The sequence below is a fragment of the Chelonia mydas genome, chromosome 21, assembly GCF_015237465.2.
Source record: "Chelonia mydas isolate rCheMyd1 chromosome 21, rCheMyd1.pri.v2, whole genome shotgun sequence".
In the NCBI taxonomy this organism is placed as follows: Eukaryota; Metazoa; Chordata; order Testudines; family Cheloniidae; genus Chelonia; species Chelonia mydas.
Genome location: NC_051261.2, coordinates 7,377,152 through 7,398,376, shown reverse-complemented (window position 1 = coordinate 7,398,376; position 21,225 = coordinate 7,377,152). Strand labels below are relative to the sequence as shown.

The following is a 21,225-nucleotide window of genomic DNA, read 5'->3' as shown; positions in this document are numbered from 1 at the left end:
GTGTCCTTAACGATATTGAGTTATCCTTATACCATAAGATGCTAACATGACAGATGGAAAATGCTAATATTCATGCAGCGTCTTTGTATAACAATGCACAACTCTGGTAAAATTCTAGCAAGTATACGGTACCTTGGAAGTACAGCCTGACCTTGCCTGGGAACTGACTCAGTCTGATCTGCCTCTTTCATCTCTAACCTGTGAAAAATGGTGAAACCCACACCACAATGTTTCTCTTATCACCATCTTTGTAAAGAATCCTTTAAGGACAGCCTTGGGGGGAGAAGGGTTAGTTTGACTTGGGTTTTTCCTATTTCTATGCTACTTTACATTACGTGGTGTATGGAGTACGGGTGTTCCTAGCTAGGGCCATTTTTGTGACTATACTTTTAGAACTGGAACCTCAAATCCAAAAAACCTTCTAATTTTGAGCATTTTGGCTTCAAGTCCCTAAATCTGAGTTTGTCCCTACAGTTTCGGGTTTTGTTTGGATCCAAAACTGAAAGGAGGCTATTTTCCAGTTCAGATGTGGCCTGGAAGATTTCCAGAACACCTCCGGTTGCCACACGTTAGCCTTGATTTTGTCTCTAATTCTGAATCCCAAACCTAATCCAGATCCCAACACTATCTCCTTTGCCCCTCTCACTGTTTCTATAAGATGTTCCTATTTTCTTCTTTGTGAATAGCTGTACGTTGCCCATTTTAGACAGACATCTCTCTTTACCCGCCTGCCTCTGTACCCCTTCTTGCGGGGCTCTCGTGCATAGGAACCACAAGGGAAATCAAGGTCGAGGGAATCCAAAAAGCAAGTAGTTTGCTTGATTTTGATATGCACTATACCTTTATTTTTGTTATTCCAAAATCCACATTTTCTATATTTGAAGGGCTGCTTATTATATTGGCATTAAAATTCGAGGAGTCACCATCTTTATTCCTCTGATAAAGTCCAGATGACTACCCTAGCCCTATCACCATGGGATCCACAAAGCTATCAATCGTTTATGCATGCATGCATGCTGCAGTTTCATTTTTATCCTGGCTGGATGCTACTGACGTGAGGGTTGAGAGTCCACTGCCCCATCATGTGCCATCATTAATGTTTTATGACAAGAAAGCACTGTCCATTTTTTTTGGTTATGTTTTGCAAATATCTATTCTAGAGGTTGCTGCTTATTTATCTGCATTCAAATTGAAATAGCCCACCTGCACCGCGGCTGCAGTATACTGCACTCTGACTTCTCTGCCGACGTTATTGAGCTTTTGGTTAATCAGAACAGTGCTTTCCAGTTGTAAGTGATGCTTAACTACAAATGTAGCTTGATTTAAAAAGAAGGGGGGGTTTCCTTTTTTCACCCCTTAAAAACGTGGGAAGGAGGATGCAATTTTCTCAAAACGTACCAGTTACATTGGTACCTAGAAACCAACAGTGTATAAAAATCAAACTAGCACTGGATACATATTTTTGCTGCATGTCTTTCTGTGCGCAGTATTTTATATCTCTCTATATACATATGTATGCGCACGTATGAACACACACCGTTGTCTACAAAAATGATCAAATACGATAGCTTACAGTACTGTTAGTACAACATGTGGGCTCATTGCCATACAGTAAACATAGTATTTTTCATACAGTATAATTATAGGCTGAGATTTTCAAGACCACCTAAAGGGCTTGGATGCTCAATCTCTGTTGATTTTAATGGGAACTGGTTTCCTGGTTCTGGGCAGCTTTGAAAATCCTACCCACAGTTAACCCCACATGCAAATTTTTGGAGCAAATTAGCTGTCATACAAGCAACAGTACAGCGAAGCCGACTGTAAAGACCACCTACAACATGAAGCACAGTTACCTCTTTAAACCCAGTCCAAGATTCAGCCTTCAGAGAAATGGCACGTGAGTTTTGCTAATTGCCTGGTCAGTGGTTTATGACCGATTTCGCTGTCAGTTCATAAGCTTGTCATTTTTAGTCAAAGCATGTTTTGAATCTCAGTTTATAATTAATTCAGGAAATCCAAAGTCAGTGCAACGGTGTTTCAAATTGATGCCTCTTGGATTACACGGCTTCTTTCTTTTATTTAGCTAAATTGCTGGCCGTGCATAAAGGCAGATCAAAACATCCTGTCAAATTACAGCCACCCATCTATTCCCTTTTTTTCCAAAAGCTGTGATCAGTCACTCTGTTTACACTAAATATAGGTTTGCTGTAGGTGTAATTTTGGCATCATGTGATTTTTTGGGGGGTAGCGATGGCAATTATCAGCCTACTTTGACAGTAGCCCAGTTCCACTATCCTAGTGAAAGACCCTCTGTTTAAAACACACCCTGCTGTGGCAAATCTGGCCTCATTCCACAGTGGCATGATGCTTTTCTTTCAGGTGGTTTTTGCTTTCAGTTAAGAACCACTCCATTTCTCAGCATTGTTTCCCTGTAGAAATCCCATCCTGTTAGCATTGCTAATACAATTTCCTTTCATTTCAAAGCTCTCCAGTATAATTTTACTTCCCCCACCTCCACCACGAACATTGTTACTCTAATCCAATTCTCAACTCCATTAAATTATCTCACCCCTTTCATTATAAAAACTTGCATCTTTAAAGAGGGTTCAGCTCCCAGAGAGTGGATCCTTTAGTAGAAAAGGGGCATGCACAGAATACCAGCTGACAGTGTTAAAGGGGGAAATGTTTAAGTTGGCAGCTGACTCCCATTGAAAGTCAATGAGAACTGGACACCTACGCTACAGAAGGTTTGCCAGTACAGCTATACCAGCAAACCCTCCTAGTGAAGATGCAGCTTCCACTGATAAAAAAGTGCTATTTCCGGTAGATCTTATACCGGTTTGCCAACTGAAATCAGCTATAACTGCGTCTACACTAGGGTTTTGGCAGTATAATAATGTTTTTTTTTTTAAAAAGCAGCCCGCTCAACCAACACTACCATACCAGCTAAAGTTCCTAGGATACAGCTGGCCTGACTCCCTTTTGTGCATTGAAAATCTCCTCCTAAAACTCTTGGGTCAGATCCTCAGCTGGCATAAATCAGTAATAGAGCTATGCCAATTCACCGTGCAAGGTTCTAACTCCATTTTCATTAGTAAAAACTCCTTTTTTCTTTTTCCCCCTTGAACAATCCTAATCTTTGTAGCAGTTTAGCTGTAAACATCCACGCACTAACATCAGGGTTTCAATTTGATCAGAGTTCAATTTTTAGGGAAAGCATGAATTGTCATGGCAAAAAAAAAAAGATATGAAATATCCTAAAGTTGTGTTTAAAGGTATGGAACGCCCTGGCTCTGGAATGTTTAAAATTAAACCCATTTTTGACGGTGTTGACCAGTATACCATGCCTCTTTTAGATAGGCTTTTATGTGTAGGTTTCAGAGTGTATTTATATGGTGTTACTTTGTATAGTATCTCTAAAAACATCATGTTACCATGTTTGAGCACAATCCAAAAATGATCAGTTTGAGGAATGTATTAAGATGAAGTGAAATTAAAGTCTGATTCTGTGGCTTTTGCTCATATGAGTAGTCCCATGGACTTCAACTGGAACACTGATGCAAGCAAGGCTTGCAGAACCTAATCAGGGATCATCCTAAGAGAGCTTCCCAACAAAACATGCTTTTCCCCATGTCATTCATATTCTCTATCTTCATCTAAAATAGCTGGTATAACATCAGCACTATTTGGCAGATCCAGTCCTCCGTGACCACTTGTCATGAAAGAATTGGGTGATTCTAAAATGTGGGTAAATTCAAAGTTCTCAGGCATTATTTGCTGCTGACATTCTGAATTAGGACATTAGATGTGGTTTGTCACCGCATGCACACAGTTCCCATTCACCTTACTTTGAATTGCATGCATTCAAGTGGAAATACCCAAAGGGAAAATATCCTTCCCACCTCTCCTGACTTGAAAGCCATGGCATCTGATTCTGCAGTCCTTGATGGAATTTTGGCCAGAGTAAAAAATTGCAGGATGGGGCCCACATGAGCAAAAGTGTCATTGCACCGAGTGTAACTGCGTGAAGGTTGGTCCAAAGTAGGGTTGATTAAGGATCTAACTGTATGAGTGTGTTTCACTGCTTACGACGATCTGTGCCTATGGAAGATGGTACTGAGCACTATATAAGCTGGGTGGTTGACTGGCTCTGAGCCCTTGTTCACATTAGAATTTGATATTGTTTACCTAACTAGGTGATATTAAACAAATGTAGCATATTAAGGATTCTGGTACTGGTTCCTCATAGCCAATGTCAGATGAACAAAAAACAAAACCAATCTAGTTGAGGTTGTTTTCTTTATCACAAGAGAATTAACAGTAGGCATTCGCTATCTTAGTCCTGTCAGAATGAACCCTAGCAAATTCTGGCTCAGATTTTTGAACCCATCGGAGTCAGACCCTGGCAGTCCCCCATCTCCCTTGCCATGAATATCTATATTTACACTGCAGTCTGGTTACATTTAGCCCGCTAATGCACTGAAGGTTATTCTCTGCTCTGTTTTGCTGAATACCAGGTGCATGTCAATTAGGAGAGCCAGAAAATAGCAGAGAGTTGCTATTTATAGGCTAGAGCTTTGTTTGTCCTACTGTGTTTAGGAGCTGCAAATAACCATTGCCAGCATGTTGTAGAAGGCAGCTCAGGGACTGGAGTTAAGTGTTGGGATACTTTTACTTGCTTAATATTAAATTCTGATGGATGGCCTTGTCGTATGAAATAAGCTGTGTAATAGAGAGCCCCCTCCAGCAAGGAGACATATCATCTTTCAGGGCTCTAGGGCCAAGTCTCCTCTTCTTGGAATCCAAGGATTGCTCATCAAGGATCGCTCATCAAGGATCTGCCATCAGGGATCTCCACTAGGAAATCTACCTAGGAAAATTCTCGGGTGCCAGATATAGCTCCCTGACCTCCCCACTGGGGTGGACAGGGTCAACCGAGTTCAGCACCTGTTGTGGCAAAGCCTGGTCACCTCGGGTTGGTCACGTTTCCTCACATCAGCAGGGATGGCTCTTTTCAACCCGGGTCGGCAGGGAATGTGACACTTTATCAAACAAGATAGGTTGTACCACCTAGGTCCTGGTCTATACTCCGGCATTGCCCAGAGCGAGCAAAAGTGGTGGAGCTACACCAGAGCTGCCTTCTAAGCAAGAGTTAAAAGTAAGGGTAGCCTGATTAATGGAAACTCTGGCTTGTCCTAGCTTAAGAACCAGCGCTGGAGCCACTATACCAAATGCTGACCTGGGGTTATTCCCTAAGAGGTTCTCCCCTACTCTGCCACTGCATGCACAGAGCACAGCAGAGTCAGGGAACTTTCTATATTTGGTGCTTTTGTTCTAACTGCGTGCCAGGAAAATAAAGGCTTTTAGATGCTTCTTGGATGAATTTCACACCCCATTTATGGAGGCCGCCTGAAATATAGCTTTCTGCTTACTTGCCATCACTGTAAATGGATGATCAAATCTGTTACCCAGCTTCTTTTGCCTTCATTTTTTATACACCCTTCATTAGTCTGTACTAAATCTATTTTATTTATGTTGGTTGTGATCCTCTGCCATGCACAGCTCCGGCCAGAATTTTGAGTTGACAAAGCATTTAAAAAAAAAAAAAAACATAAAAAACACAGCCCATATTCCCATGTAATCTCAGATACCAAACTGATCAATACACACACACACACAATGCAGAAACGTGGTTGTAGAGATGGATCATTTGTGAACTGAGTTTTCCTAGCCAATTGGCTCAGTGTTTTTAATTCTCTCTGCTGTTAGATTCTGTCATTTTTAACTTGTTTTCTTGACATTCCTCTTACCAGCTTATACCAAGAACCACGTGGACATTGCAACCCAGGGCTGGTTTATTGGGCTGATGTGTGCCATTGCGCTTCTGGTTCTGATTTTGTTGATAGTGTGCTTCATTAAGAGAAGCAGAGGCGGGAAATATCCAGGTAAGAGCAATATCCAGCACGATCTTATTCACGCTGTTGAGTTTAAAGAAACCCCTACGCTTTCTGGAGCTAAGTCAGCTTTACTGATCTCCGCTACACACTTCTGAGTCAAAGTGTTTTTATTCCTCCCTGGTATGAAAATTAGTGGTACCCGAAAGAATTTCAGTTAATTAAAGGTGAAGTGAGCGCTCTGTGCTATGCTTGCTATGCGGGAGAAAGGCTGCATAGTTCATTGCTCTTAAGAGTGACCTGACATCTGCTCAACAAATAGGCTTCTCTCTCTCTCTCTGCAAAAGGATCTCTTCCTGCAAACATCTCATTGAAATTTTCCCAAGGCAGAGACCGGACTTAGGAGAATTCACCCAACGATGCCCCCTCTATAGCCATTTGAGTTCCTACGCCTTGGTATCCAAGCATTGTGGTAACACTCAGTACCCGATTCTGCAAGCCCCTCCGTATGTAGGACTCCGATTCCAGTCAACACAGCCCTGCAGCCAGAAAGCTTGCAGGATTGGGTCCCAAGTAAGATACAGGGCAAATATCCTGCAGTTGCTTCACAGGAGATAAGAGAGACAGACGTGAGGTCAAATTGCAGTATTAATAATGGCCTGTGTTCTGATCCCAATGCAGATAATTCCTTCCAGGGAAGAGAATAATACTGACCCCTGGGGCTAATGTAGGGCACACTGAGCTGCTCAGATGAAAGGCTACTGTGCATGAAGTATAATAGTCAGCATTTGCCAACAGCTGCCCCACAGTAATATTATCAGATCATTACTTCCACTATACTTAGAATGGGATGTATCTGTTTACTGTATGGCAACAGCTGGCAAATGTTGACTCTTTAAATTGCTTCATCTATTCAACACTGGAGCCTCATTAGAAAGAATTAAAACCACGAGCATAATAATTGTATCTCATGCACCACTTTAAACCCACGCTTAAGGCTTGATAAAGAAATGGATACAATTGGCACCCTTAAACTCCTGTTGTGTCCCACTCCCGATAAAATCTTTCACGGTATTTGCAACATTCCTCATTCTGGGTCTAATTCACCTTTGTTACACTCCACTTTTACATCTGTAAAATCAAGGGAGTTGTGCCAGAGTAGCAGTGGCGAATCAGGCGCCCTTAACGCAGGAAATAACCGCCAATACCCGTGGCAAGGTAGATACTGCAGTGCAAGATTTTAATGGAACCCACGGTAGACCCAGTTGAATCCAGGGGTCCCTTCCTGGCTGGGATTGTGTGATACTTCTCTCCACTGACCCCTACAAAATTATTCTTTGATTTCTAAATAAACCCATCCCAATAGAATGACAGCTCTTTTGGAGATTAAAAACATGAAATGATTTATAATGACTTTCCCAGTACATTTGCCAAGGGCTCTTGATCAGATGTGTAAGAGCATTGTCTCACTCAGTTTCCATGTCAGTTACCGTCCTCGCTTTGTATTCTCCTCACCCACATTCCTTAGCAAAAAACAAAAAACAAACACAACACACACCGTCGAAAGAAGGAGGTCCTTGAAACTATGCAGCTAGGTTTTTAAAATCTCCCATATTTAACTTAACTTTTGCTTGTTGGTGTGCTTATCACAGTGCGTGAAAAAGTTGAAGTCCTAGATCATGAAGACCACAAAGTCGATGATCCGTCATTTGACTACAGGTATGTCTCTACTTGGCATGTGTGTTCAGTAAGCCACTTCTATCCCACCTCCTGCCCGACTCCAGTCTCACCCCTTCTGTTCTCCCCCGCCCCACATAACTATCACCAAGGCACTGCACTCTCATGAATTACTTTTCACCTTCCTTTTCCTTTTCCTCCTGTCTCCCACTGTGCAAGATCTCTACAAAAGGAGACATTCCTGCCTAAATATCCAGAAAAGTAACCAAACTAGAATGTTCTGAAAAGGTTTCCTTCTTTCTCCACCCTCTGCGTTCTTGAGGCAGAGAATGCTCTGACAACAATCACTGGGGACAAGATCGTTCCCCTTGGGAGGAAACTGGCCTCAGACACACACAGTAACACACCAAGAGCCAAAGATCCTGAGACAGTGCAAGGCTATTACAGCCACTTGACACTCTGTTGCTCAGTCTTTTTCTTAGCGTTAGTGCGCTATCGAGAAAAGAGATGTCCCAAAGCTGTTCAAATAAGCCCTCAGAGCCTGTAAGAACTCCATAATACATACAGGGGGACCTGTATGGAATCAGATGCCGGACCTTACCCTAGAGGATCCCAACAAACTCCATTGAAATATGCCTTTCACTGCCTAACAGACACTGCTCCAAGAGCTGTGACCTACCCCACATCTTATCAGCCCCTCTCAAACTCAATGGCATCCTTGAAAGAACAACAGCCATGTCTCCATCCAGCCACTACAATACTTTAACAAGGGGCTAAGTGAGTTTCTGTGGCTGTGTGTGGTTTTGTCTTCACAGCTCCACATTGGTTTCCTCATTGCTTCCAAAAAAAGAAAAGGGGTAAAATTGCCAGCTCTTTAAATTTTCTTGCCTTTTAGAATATTAGTAACTGGGATTTACAGCGTCCCTGCTCCTTCGAGTGTCTGTAGCTTGTTTTTACATTATGATTTTCTTTTACTTAAGTAACTGCCGTGAACCTTTCCGTAGAGGTTTGATCCAAAGCCCACTGCCCTCAATGGGAATCTTTCTCCTGATTTAATGAGTTTTTAGATTAAGCTGTGTGCTATTGCACAATATTCCCAGCATTACTAGATGATAAACTGAAATACCAGAGATGGGAAGGACTTATTTAAAATGCAGAGCAAGCTATGATGCTTTGGTATCAAGCTGCACAGGACCATAGCGCCCCAGACAGCTATATGAATAAAAGGCAAAATAACTGGATCCTTCTGGACAATCATGTTTGTGTCATTTAGTAGCAAGTTGCTACAGTAATTATGTTCCAGTTGTGGCTGTTTTTCTCAAGAGGATGCCATGTGACCAGAGCTGTTTCATTTTCTGCATGGCATATGCAAAGATACAGGATGCAAATAAACCCCCAGCAAAAACCGAAAAGCTAACACATTGGAAGGTCAGACAAATAGAAACTCCTCCTCCACACTCTCAATCCCTTGCATGTTTGAGCTGTGGATTTAGAGCTCTCATACTACGCCATTGGAACGTCAGTTTGCACCAACTGGTTGCTTAGTCTGTCTTCTGTCGCTTCAGCCACAGTCCGTGCCCCCAATAGCTGAATGTTCATTTTGCAAGAGCAGCCTGCTCTGTGCATGCCTGCACTCTGACGCCAAGCCGTCCGTCAAGCACCCAGTGGTGAGGTTCTGACAAGATAATCACATGGAAGGGACTTGCTTTGTTTATCACCTTCTGCCAGTGCTAAGAAGCCAGCCCAGCTGGCTCAGTGGGACACAGCAGGACTGGAACACAATATGGTTTATTAGCCTGCAGGCAGCCAGAGTGAATTTATTCACTCTGAGAGGTTGTTCTGCTGGTGGGAAATAGTTATTGTGATAAGGGCAAGCTCACCTTGACAGAATAGCTTACGAAAGTTCATTGCAATTTACATTAATGACTGTAACTTATTTTCCATGCACTGTGTACAAGTCCGAGGATATCCCTGACCAGGACTTGAGAACAATAAAAGAGCAACCAGCCCCTAGCGGGTCCATTTCAGGTTTCACCCTGGGCCCAGCGCACATGGGACGGACTTTGGGAATTTCATCAGTGTTGCTGAAACCCTGTGGAGTGCAGACACGATCCATAACGTTTATAGCTGTACATCTCACTGTTGGGTCTCGGTCACTTTAATTTAAGTAGTCACTCGGTGACCGGGCACAATCCCTTATAGGTTGCTTCCTTTCGGAACTGCTTAGCGGAATGAGCTGCAGGTTTGAAATATCTGAACGCTCAGGAAAGAGCAACTGATTCAAATAATGGCAAATTCAATTGCAGCTTGTGGTTCTTTCACCCAAGACCTTAACAACTCGAGCTCCGGTTTTTTCTGCGTGGACAGGCACCCTATGGCACTTTATATAAAGAGCAGGGGTTTGCCCTGGAGCCTGAGGCCAAAATTTTCCCTTATTTCCACCCCCAAGGGGTACATAAAAGCATTTATGAAGCACTATTGACTATAAGGCACTGTGGCTATTTAAAATGTGATCACCACCAGCCGATGGAAGAGGAAAACCCAGAGCCCTTAGCTTGGCTGCCATCCTACCACAGCAGGAACCGTTCTGTAGGGTTCCCTTTACTGCCCAAGCACCGTCCAGGCAGCAGGACATTTGTCAGGACAATGGGAAGGGATCGGAAATGCCTCTTTATTGCTAATATGTGGTAGCCCCCATTACATGCTGGGTGCTTTCCAAATGCTAAAGGAGAGCCCCTGTTCTGAAGAGCTTGTCATCGAAAGGCAGAGGTCAGAGGGAGGGAAATGACAGACAACTTAGATGCAATTTATATATATAAAAAAACCCAGCATAGTCGGTTGGTTGATTTGGGGAGTTTTTTGCTACCTCAGTGGAGATATTTTTAAAGGGGGCTGTCTCCTTATAGGGTATCCTAGCGGTCATCTACCTCTCGGCACTATCAAGGGGTTTAACTGGGGCAGATTCTACCCCAGAGCGAGTAGTGACTTCGGCTCTGTCTTCACTACAAACGCTGCTGGAGTACTTCAATGTAAAAACTCACTCCAGCAACGGGAGGGGCTCTCCCATCACTGTAGCTAATCCTCCTCCCCGAGAAGCAGTGGGTAGGTCTACAGAAGAATTCTTCCTTCGACCTAGCGCCGTCTACACCTGGGGTTAGGTCAGCTTAACTCCATCGCTCAGGGGTGTGGATTTTTCACACTCCGAGTGACATAGTTGGGTCGACCTAACTTTTTAGCGTAAGCCTGGCCCACGTTATGTCAGCTTGTGGAAGAAGGTTCCACTCAGTATACGAGCGTCAGAATCTGGCTTTAGCATTGGTGTAAAGTTCTGAGGTGCTCAAATCACAGGCATCTTGGAAGTGTCTGAAGTATCATTACTAGCACAACCATGCAGTGCAGAACCAGACATGACAATACTATCTTCTAGCTGGATTCTCTTCCGGAGAATCAGACCACAATGTCCCAAGGTTACAGAGAAGGGTGGGGGAAACAAGGCCTCCCTTAAGCCAACAGAGAGGAAGGTGAACCCGAAGAATTGGTATGAAGTCTGGTTGGCTGATTAAGATTCAGAATGGTTGTGATGTTAGGCTGAAGGAAGGTAACAAATAGAGTTTAAGAGGAGGACAGAATTTTTGCTGACGGGAGTTCTTTGGTTTCCCTCCGCACCGCCACATAAGCATGTCTGATGTGCGCTCATCCGTAATGGCCTGTGCATGCTGCTTTCAAATCTCCGCAGCCTGTAATTATGAGATACTGTCGCATCTCTCGAGTCCGCTGAAAGAGCAATGGTCACCCTGTGCAGAGGCTGAGCTGAGGAGCCTATTTTCAAAGTGGGAGACCATTATCTTTGGACAGCGTTCAGTGCCAGTGCCCATGCCTCATTCTACCAAATGATTCAAATGGAACTTAGCGCTGCGAAGGGAGAAGTTGGCTGGAGAGCTCAGGGAGCTGGAGCCTTTCACCTGTAGGGCTCCAGTTCGCTTCCAGCCCAGACTGACTGACTGAAAGACGTGATGCTCTCTGCCAGCTGTTCAGTGACCTACGTGTAAAGAGTTCAGTAGGTCTCATTTCAGTTCCCAGCAACAAGGTGTTGATATCACAAGTAGTGCCAGCCCGTCCACTGCAGCCAGTCTACAGCAGAGACCAGGAACGGAATGGGCCATGGAGATAGAACTGTCCTCTTATCCCTAGAGGAGGTCCCACTGGGCCTTTCTGGGAGGAGCCTGCGGTCCCTGGACCAGCGTGGGTCACCTTCAGGTTCCAGGGTCGTCAGTGCACCACCTTTCACCAGCACGACATTCAACTGAAAAACCAGAGAGATGAAAGGGGGCAAAAAAATGGGAGAGCCACTCGGCTAAGCCTCAGGCAGCTTATTCTAGATGCTGCCACTGACAGCAGTGACTGCAGGCCATCCAGTTGGCTCCCAGGACAGGCACACCCTGTAGCACATCTGCAAATAATCTGTTTTCTGACCGCCTGATACTTTCTTTTATTGGGTATTAACTTTTGAGGGGGAGCCAGTGAGGTTCAGCCAGCTAGGAACGTAACACCAATTCCATTTGGTATAACGAGGCAATTGCCCCTCGAGGAACGCAGTGGTGTTTCAGCGTCTGCCCCTTTAAATGCATACCTCATCATATCTCTCTCTGATCCGGCTCTTTCTGCTTCTCTCTGTTTTATTCCCATTCTTTCTTCTCCTTTCCACCTTGTCTATCCACATGGACCATGAAGGTCTCTTGAAAGGTAGGACCCGTGTGCTGCCAGAAGTCCGGCACATTTTAGCTTTTTCTTTGAGCCGTTTGTTTCTTTCATAGCTGAAATACACCTTATCCTTTGCCCCTCCATCTAACATATTAAACAACAGTCATCTCCCTCACACCAAGATTTCGGGCACTTCATGTCCAGCAAGTTGCATTCCTCCTGAAAAACATTCAATGAGTTGGGAGCGCCTATCAGAACCAGTTAGATTCCAATCTGCAACCTAGATTTATGTGACTAATCCTTATTCATGCAAAAAATCCAGCTAGCTTCAGTGGGACCAATTGCACAATTAAGGACTACTCACGTGGGCAAGGGTTGTGGGATCAGGTTCTGAGGGAGATGAATTAAGAATCGTCAAGTCAGCTGCTTGCATGATGCACCTCTGATGTACTGACCACAAGAGGCACTCAGTCTATGCACTGTGCGGAGGAACTGAGGGAGTGAAGACAACAAAACCACAAGCAAAAAGATATTAGGCCAAAACAATCAGTCAGTTATACATATTGAACAGGATCCTAGAAATCCCACCTCTCTCTCTCTGACTCACGTCACTCGTGACAACGCTTCCCAAACGGTGCTGAACTGGGTGCTCTTATTTTCTAATCCACACATCCAAAACCATGAAAGGCCATTTTAACGGGATTAAGTTGCATCAACGTGCTGACAACTCTACACATCACGTTCCTAATGCACTAACAGGACACAATAGAACCAAGAGAGAGGCAAAGCCAGGGGGTGGGTTTGGAAAACTTCCTTGCCCTGGCATCTGGCCCTGCAAACTCCACCTGAGGAAAACTTTTGATGCAGATCCTAGTTTATCTGACCCCACCCCAAACCTTGGGAAAGGAGATTTCAGATCAACTGTTCTGGTTATTGCCACTCTCTGCTTATGTTATTGGGCTTTCTAAAGGGTGGCACTGCTTGCAGATTTAAATTCTTAACAAAGAAGCTGCTTGTAAAGCTACCATGTTAATTCTTAGTGTGATGCCAATTAACACAAGGCCACAAGCATTGCTTTTGTTGTGCTACTGGATTTACAAAGTGCTTTACAAGGTAATACGATTGAGAGCGGCAAAATGCTCTGTGGGACACCGAATCCCTCCTACATTACGGGGCACTGAAACTATCACTTACATGGCATAGGATAGATTAAATGACCTAATAGGTCATTCCTATTGCTAAGCAGCGCTAAGCTCTGTGGGCCAAATGGCAGCTCCCAATGTCTTCATAGGAGGAGGAAGTTGACTGTCAAATGCTACAATCTGAATCTAAATTCTCCGGGGCAGGAATGGGAAGGAAAAGTGAAAATAGCCCTCAATGGTTTATTTCCCATCTCTGTATTGAAATGAGTTGCGTTGTGACCCAAGCTTTGCCCAACGCTGTACCTGCAGAGCAACCATTTATCACTCAGCTATTGCTTTGATGGCTGTAGAACATTACAAAAGAGCCCTGAGGTCTTTGAGCTTATTTGCTACAAGTAAGGAAGGTGCGTTGTTTCCATTGAGAGCACAATACCCTAAGCATAGCATAAATGCTGCTTTCAATGAGGTACTGACCGAATGTAGGAAAGCTACAGAAAATTCCTCATTTTTCTTTTAAATGCTGGATCTTTTACTAGATTGATGACTCAGCAAAAGCAACTTTGGACCATTCCAAATTTTTCCTACATTTTAGCTAGACAGAGACTGACCACACACACACACACACACACACAAGTAAGCCAAGAAATAGTGTTGCTTATTGTGTAGCAAATTTTGAAGCAGACAGTTTTGAGTTTGAAAAGACCCACTAAGAGAAAAATTAAATTTGACATATAGGATTTCAGTAGAGGTAGCATATGGACTGGACATATGAGATCAAATATGGACACATTATCAATGGATATGAAAGGCATCTCTTTCGTATATTGCAGTCCACTCACATATTAATCATGTGTATGAGACACCCGTCCTTACTATAAAGGGGAAATGCAACTTTTCCCCTGATTTTTGAGAGATATGTCTCTTAAAAGTGTTTTTTCTATGGGCTTTATTCATCTTTCTGGTAGAAAACAATATAGTTTCATAGTGTAAAATGTCAGAAGTGTTAAGGATGAAGACTCAAACGGATTAGCCTCAAACATGAGATGAAATTACTGGAAATAAACTCCGAGAGGTAAATTTCCACAGGTACTTGAGAGATGCACAGATTTTGGCACCCTCCCTGTACTCCCCCCCTCCAGTACTTTGAAAAAACCAAACCCCACTTGCATGTGGGCGTGGGTATCTAAAGGACAGATTATATCTGTGCAAGAGAATCTGAAAGTGAAACTCACTAGACACAAAAGTGGAACCAACTATTTTACTGTCCAAGGATGACTGAAATGCAAAAAGTAAATAGAGAGGGTAAACAATTAAAAGGGAAAAAATTGTAGTGTTCTTCCCGATTGATCGATCAAAGGGTTATCTATAAGTTAGGTAAGGACATTTGATTTCCTGAACAAAAACAGAATAAAAACGAGGCTGGGTTTTCAAAAAAGCCAAGTGTGCGAACTGTCCATGCAGCTGGGTGCCTGACAGAGGCAGGCAATTACTGCAGCTGCATTTGCATAGCAGGGAAATTGTGACTAGCCATTTGCAATCACAGCAGCCTGATTCGTTTGCACATTTGAATCTTGTAAGCAAACACACTGGATTTTATTTGAGAACCCAGCCCCCAGTTTTTAACAGTGTCCCTTAAACGCCACCCTGCCAATTCTTACTGTGTGTGTCTGTCTTCTGCCACCCAGCGATGAAGACAACAAGGAACCGCCAGGCAGCCACACCTCCTTGGACGGCACAATAAAGCAGGAAAGCGACGATAGCTTGGTGGATTATGGAGAGGGGGGCGAAGGGCAGTTCAACGAGGATGGCTCCTTTATCGGCCAATACACAGTCAAGAAGGACAAGGAGGAGACAGAAGGCAACGAGAGTTCAGAAGCCACATCCCCCGTCAATGCTATCTACTCCCTTGCGTAACAAAATACAATGAAACCACAACGACAAATATATACATAGCCGTGGTGGTCAAACCGCCGCCGCCGCCAACAGGAACCCGAGTATGGAAAAAAAAAAAAAAACCCCAACAAAAAAAGATCAAACAAAACCAGAACAGTCCAGGTGGTCACAGTGCCATCCTATCCTGAGCAAACAAGTGAACGGCAAGGATTTATGGGGTGCTAATGTGTTGTAGCTGTAGCTGAAATCTGAGCTGAACCAAAGGGGCCAGAGAAAGAGCAGGACACACAGGTTCTACACCCCGGGCTTCAGAACTTGGACCGCCAACCCCTCCCCATGTCTTCTTTTTTAGATAACACAGCACTCTCTTTGGTTAGTCGTTTACACTGCTGAGGTTTCTGGTTTTTTTCCTTTTTAGGTTCAAAATTATTTTTTGGAGAAAGGTCCCAAATCAGAGAAAGGGGGATTGGGGCATGAACCCACACAAGGAAGCAGGAGGGGTCCATCAGCTAGGAATAGAAACAACACATTACTGTATTAACAGGATGTTCTGTGTGACTGTAGTTGAGATGGACGTCTTTACAGCCAGCACCTCGCTCATAACACCGCCAAAACAAGTCAGCACCACAAAGACCCTTCCTGTAAGGTGAAGCAGCATTGCGCTGAACCCCAGAGGAAGACTTTGCTCATGAGGTTTTCATTGGTGCGGTTGGATTTGTGTTATACCTCTTATTAATGCTAAACATCCACATTGGGTTCTGTCACCAAGGAACCAATGGGTGAGGTTACCCTGCATCCATGCTACTTAGCAAAGTTTTTTTGTTTTTTTTTAAGGGATGTTGGGGAAGAAATTTAGGACTTGATTAAAGACAGACAGATGCAGCTCACCACCTGACTCCAAGTGACTGCTAGCCACTGGATAATTATGTGGGAGACTCTTATTTTATTCTTTATTTTATAAGAGAAAAATATAACCCCACTACTTTTAAGGAAGAACCCATAAATCAGTGGAAAGCAAAGAGGAAGGACAAGTATTAACATACGAAAAAGGGACTAAGGGTTGATATCATATATCCAATCATGAAAAGATGGCACCTAACAGCCGTGGGGGGTGGGTAAAAGAACAAATTATATTAACCCAGAATTGCAGCTGCTGCTAAGCTCCTTGAAAGTTTCAGGGATGCCCAGGCCTGTAAATGGCAAAGACACAGGACATGGAATCTCCTTCCACATTATTCTGATCAATAGGGTGTCATTCAATTTGTTCTCAGTTAAAAATCTCCTCTTAGCCTGGTGCAGCGGCCTTTTCCCCTTCGATCAATCACCCCACAGGAGAAATTACCATGTGCTTAAGGCTGCATGTGGAACTCTCACCCATTTTGTTATTTACATATCAAGACAACTCAGTTCAGCTAACCTGCTAATACGCTGTAATAACATGTCTTTATAGGAAGTTCTATCATTACAATGCTCTTCCATATGCCTTATACAGCTTCAAACTTCCCCTGAAGTTTAATAAACTAAGAATATTCACCCACAGCTTAAGCCCCTGACGTGATGGTCTCTAATCTTTCAGTCCACTAGGAATAAGGATACTTGTGCAGCCCTTCTATCTGAGAAAGCATGGATCATTGTAGAAGACAGAGTTTTATAATAGATCATACTTAGTGGCAAATGCCGTTTGTCTTCTCCCCATCTCGTGCACATGTGAAACCAAAGGTACCTTTGCTGAGAGAGATCAGATGACTTCAGACAGTTTCACAGTTATACGATGTTAGGCAGGGTTTTTGTCTTTTACTGAAGAAGATGGTTCTGTTGGACATAATGGACTAAATGCTGTAGGATTCATACAATTGTTTTAGCTTTCAAGCTATTTTGCTACAAAGACATCTTTCTCACAAAGATGTTTTTACTAAAAGGGATAGTTTAGACACATTTGCCACATTCTCTAAAGCTGCCATGATATTTAACAGCTCAACTATTTTGCATTTCTAAGAAAGAAACCCAAACTAGGTCCATTCCTGTGCAACATAGTCAAACAAGCAAAGAAACAGGAGGGAGAGTTTAGCTGTGGCAAAGAAGTTGGATGCACCATGTGATTCAGAATGGGTCACAGACTGCTGATAAAAGAAAGACTGCCAAAGCTGCCTCCTATGCATAGGATTACTCCTGCTAACATGGTCTAAGCCACAAAGGAAATCACCTGCCACGGTAGTTCACTTTTTCCTTTAGAGGGAGAAAAATCGTAACCATCACTCTGTTACTGTCAATGTAAATGCATTACAGCCAGAGGCTTAATTTTAATGGACTCAGCTGGCATTGTTCCATAGCAAGGGGAGACCCTAAACCACTCACTTCCAGGGAAGAAAGCAGCCACCTCTGAGCAGTTTATAACACATTAGGCCAAATTTCAAATAATGCTGAGTTTAAGATGGTGTGGTGTACACGTCTGGGATCATCATCAAAAGTGATGCTGTACATGCAGGCCAAATCACCAGTGTAACAGCCTCCCCACCCACCCAGGATTATCACAGGGAACGTACCTAGAAACCACCAAAAGCACAGGCCTCTGTCATTTGATCTAAAGGAGTGCCTCCATTGGCGGGTAGCAATAGGAAGTTCTTATCCTCCCTCTGGACCAGCCACTAGAGGGGAATGAGACACCATTGGCCACCGTATTACACCTACATCCTATGGAGTTGCAAGGGTGCAGTGAGAGCAGCCTGGCCTGTGATTCACACCCACTATGTTCTGTCCCTGTGAATTACTTTACTGAGCCACCTACATAGCATCTGTTTGGAAAAGGAAAGAGAAATGCTTCGCTTTGTGGCTATTTCACATATTGCTCACTAAAGCCACCATAACATTCCTAGATCAGCGGAGACTAGAGAAGGTTACCTCAAAAAGACCAGCGGAGTCAGGTTCCTTACACTCAGCATACTGAACCCTGACACCGTGTTGCTTGTTCCTTGAGTCACCACCAAAGGAAAAAAGATGCCTATGTAGGATGAAAGGGACAAAATGTATCCCTGGTTTAACTCCACTCAAGTCAATGTTACACCAGAAATTGATCTGAATCTAAAAAAGACAGCCAAGCACAGAGCACACATCCTTTATGGAGAAGTCCTGTATGATTTACCAAGGATGAAAATAAGGGTCTGTAGAAATGGAGTCGGGATCTCTGGAAATTGAAAAGCTATAGGATGCAGAAGAACAGTGGTATGGGTTTTTTTTTTTTTTTTTTTGAAGCAGCCTCTAAAACAGGGGTTCTCCACCTTTTTCTTTCTGAGGCCAACATGCTGTCAAAATGCCACGGCCCAGCTGGGCCACCGCACCTGTTTTCCTGCATATAAATGCGAGGGTCGGCGTTAAGGGGTAGCAAGCAGGGCAGTTGCCTGGGACCCCACACTACAGGGGAGACCACAAAGCTAGTTGCTCAGGCTTTGGCTTCAGCCCCAGGTGGTGGGGCTCAGGGCCCCTGGCTGCAGTCCTGTGCAGCGGGGCTTCGGCTTTCTGCCCTGGGCTCTAGCAAGTCTAATACCGGCCATGCTTGGTGGACCACCTGAAACCCTGCCCGTGGTCCCCACAGGGGGCCCCGGACACCTGGTTGAGAACCACTGCTCTAGAGTTTTGCAGCAGGCACACATAATTCTCTGTTAAATCTAGAGAGAGGTTGACAAACTTACACAGAGCATAACATTTCCTATTATATTCCATAGGTGTTTTCCATAAAGGTTTATTAGGTGTTTCCCTGTAGTCATTGTGTACTAGTAGCTAACTCATGGCTTGCAAAGCCATCTGACTGAAGGCTAATTAGAATTTTGGTGGCTAAGTTAATACGTGTGCATGACTTCTACCAGACCTTACTGTAAAATTACGACAGTGGCCCTAAAGCTATTAACACACAATGCCTGCATCAAATATGTTTTTAGTTGGGTAGATTATAAGCTATTAAAACAACCTATGGAGCTGTACTGCAGGAGACATATTGCAGGAAACAGTCATGCTCTGTCTCCCCCGAGATGGACTGGATGAGCTAATAGGTCTTGTTCATCTATAATATCTGGCTGTCCAAAGAGGTCTGTGCAATGCAAACAATGCAGATTCTCTCTCTTTCGCCCTCATGGGGGATTCATCCAAGTCACCGGGCTGGTCTATGCACCATGGCCTCAAGTAGGCAGAGTCCATCAGCTACGGAGCACTGTCAGGTGCCCAGGGCATATGCTGCTCTGTGCCGCCAGAGGTGCACACTGCTCCGATTCTGAAGGTCAACCAAGCACCCCACCCTGTGGTGTGTCTGACCAACTGAGCCATCCCACCTGTGATGCCAAAAGGACATAGAAAGAACATTGCACTGTCCACTCCTCTAAGCATGCCCTCTGCTGGTGAAGGCAGCATTTCCCTTAAACAATCTGGTTCTCCATCCAGACGCAGGCAGCGCTTTCGACTGCCCTGTCACTCAAGCTATGTCCTGCATTGTTAAACTGGCAGCTCTTTCATTAAAATCTGTAATTGGTGGAAGACACGAGGAACTAGACAAGGGCCTGAACCAAAATCTCAGATCTGAGCACTCTCAGAAGCCTGGGAAGAGTCCACATCTGGATCCAGACTTAGCAAGTCTGGACTCTCTTCTGTAACATGGCGAACTAAAACCATATATAGATTTTGGGGAAGCTTAGCTATACACTCCATTGCTAGAGACCCACTATACCCAAAGCCAGGGAAAAAGCTCTGTAGCTGTTTGAAATGTGGCCTTAGGAGAGCAAGCTGCTGTTCCTTCTCCAGCAGATCCTAAACACAGCAATGTGCATAAATAATGAGGGAGAAACACGGGCTACATATGCATGATATTGAGGCTGCTCCTAATTTTCCTTAGAGACAGTAAATATGGGAGTTGGATCGATTGTGTTATGGAATAACAGCTCATACTCTTGAAATCCTGATTTCAGAAATGCTATTGAAGTCTAAATTGCCTGGAAGCTACCTAGGTCATCCCACTCCTCACACCCACACATTTCCCCCTTCCCGTATTTCAACCCTGCAAAAAATGACCTGGAGGTCAACTGTTCTACTAAGTTTCTGACCCCAGAGATTGATTGGCCTATTATGAATTGTGTTTAAGTGACTAAACAAGATGCAACCCATTACTTGTCAGAGACATCCTGATGTAGATATTCTGGGGGGACTGGGACAGATAAGAAGATGGGGGAAGCATTATTGACCTTCATTAGGATTTTGTCTCTTGTTACATGCTTTACCTGACCAGCAGCACTCAGTCGACCCATCGTGGCCTTTTCCCATCCACGCTAGCAGCAGTCCTGACCCGGGAAGAATTCTGAGGCACTGAATTCATTTCCTGGAATGTAGCCAGATGTGAAGGGCGTGTCCTAGCACAGCAGTGATTGCCACCTGTAACAACGTGCATTGTACCAGGTTAATTCTGTGCTAGCAGAAAAAGATTTCAGTGAAGCAATAAAAAAATAAAACCTTGTAAAAATGAAAAACATTTTTTGTTTCATGCATTACAACAAACCACTTTATTACAGGAAATAATAATGCGTTTCCAATTCTTAAAAACTCCACTATATCAGTGGCTTTCCCTTTGCCCAGCAATGCCAGTCTCTCCATGTGTTCTTTTCAAGTGGGCATCGTTCTCAGACTGTGATGTCAATTGCAGTCTGAACCTGTGTCGAATCTGCAAAACAGATTTCTTCCTTTGCACAACTGAGTTTTAAACATTCATTTCCACAGCTAGTGTTGGAAAGAAAACATTGGACTACTTTGGTTTTCAATTTTTTGTTTTGTTTTTCATTTGTAAATATTTAACCCCACCTCTGTCTAAAACCTCCTGGTCATTCTAATACATTCTACATATTTATTTGCCTTTTTAAAAAAGAAAACACAATTATTTTGTGTTA

At 43.7% G+C, this 21,225-nt stretch overlaps 2 protein-coding genes across 62 annotated transcripts in view; one reads left to right on the top strand and one right to left on the bottom strand.

The window, feature by feature from the left end:
* Positions 1-16,846, top strand: part of NFASC (neurofascin) — a 180,599-nt gene extending 163,753 nt beyond the window's left edge. For 33 of the 50 annotated variants that reach the window (XM_043533572.1, XM_043533561.1, XM_043533558.1 and 30 more), the window contains 4 exons: positions 5,814-5,945; positions 7,547-7,613; positions 12,303-12,314; positions 15,100-16,846. In XM_043533572.1, coding sequence (XP_043389507.1) covers positions 5,814-5,945; positions 7,547-7,613; positions 12,303-12,314; positions 15,100-15,328 — 440 coding nt within the window. In that variant the 3' untranslated portion in view covers positions 15,329-16,846. The remainder of the gene's footprint in view (positions 1-5,813; positions 5,946-7,546; positions 7,614-12,302; positions 12,315-15,099) is intronic. The other 17 variants (XM_043533563.1, XM_043533578.1, XM_043533576.1 and 14 more) reach the window with 1 other exon arrangement.
* The window catches only part of RBBP5 (RB binding protein 5, histone lysine methyltransferase complex subunit), a 176,059-nt gene that overhangs the window by 47,559 nt on the left and 107,275 nt on the right, over positions 1-21,225 (bottom strand). For all 12 annotated transcript variants that reach the window (XR_006286856.1, XR_006286854.1, XR_006286855.1 and 9 more), the window contains one exon: positions 20,566-20,716. The gene's annotated coding sequence lies outside the window, so the exon portion shown is untranslated. The remainder of the gene's footprint in view (positions 1-20,565; positions 20,717-21,225) is intronic.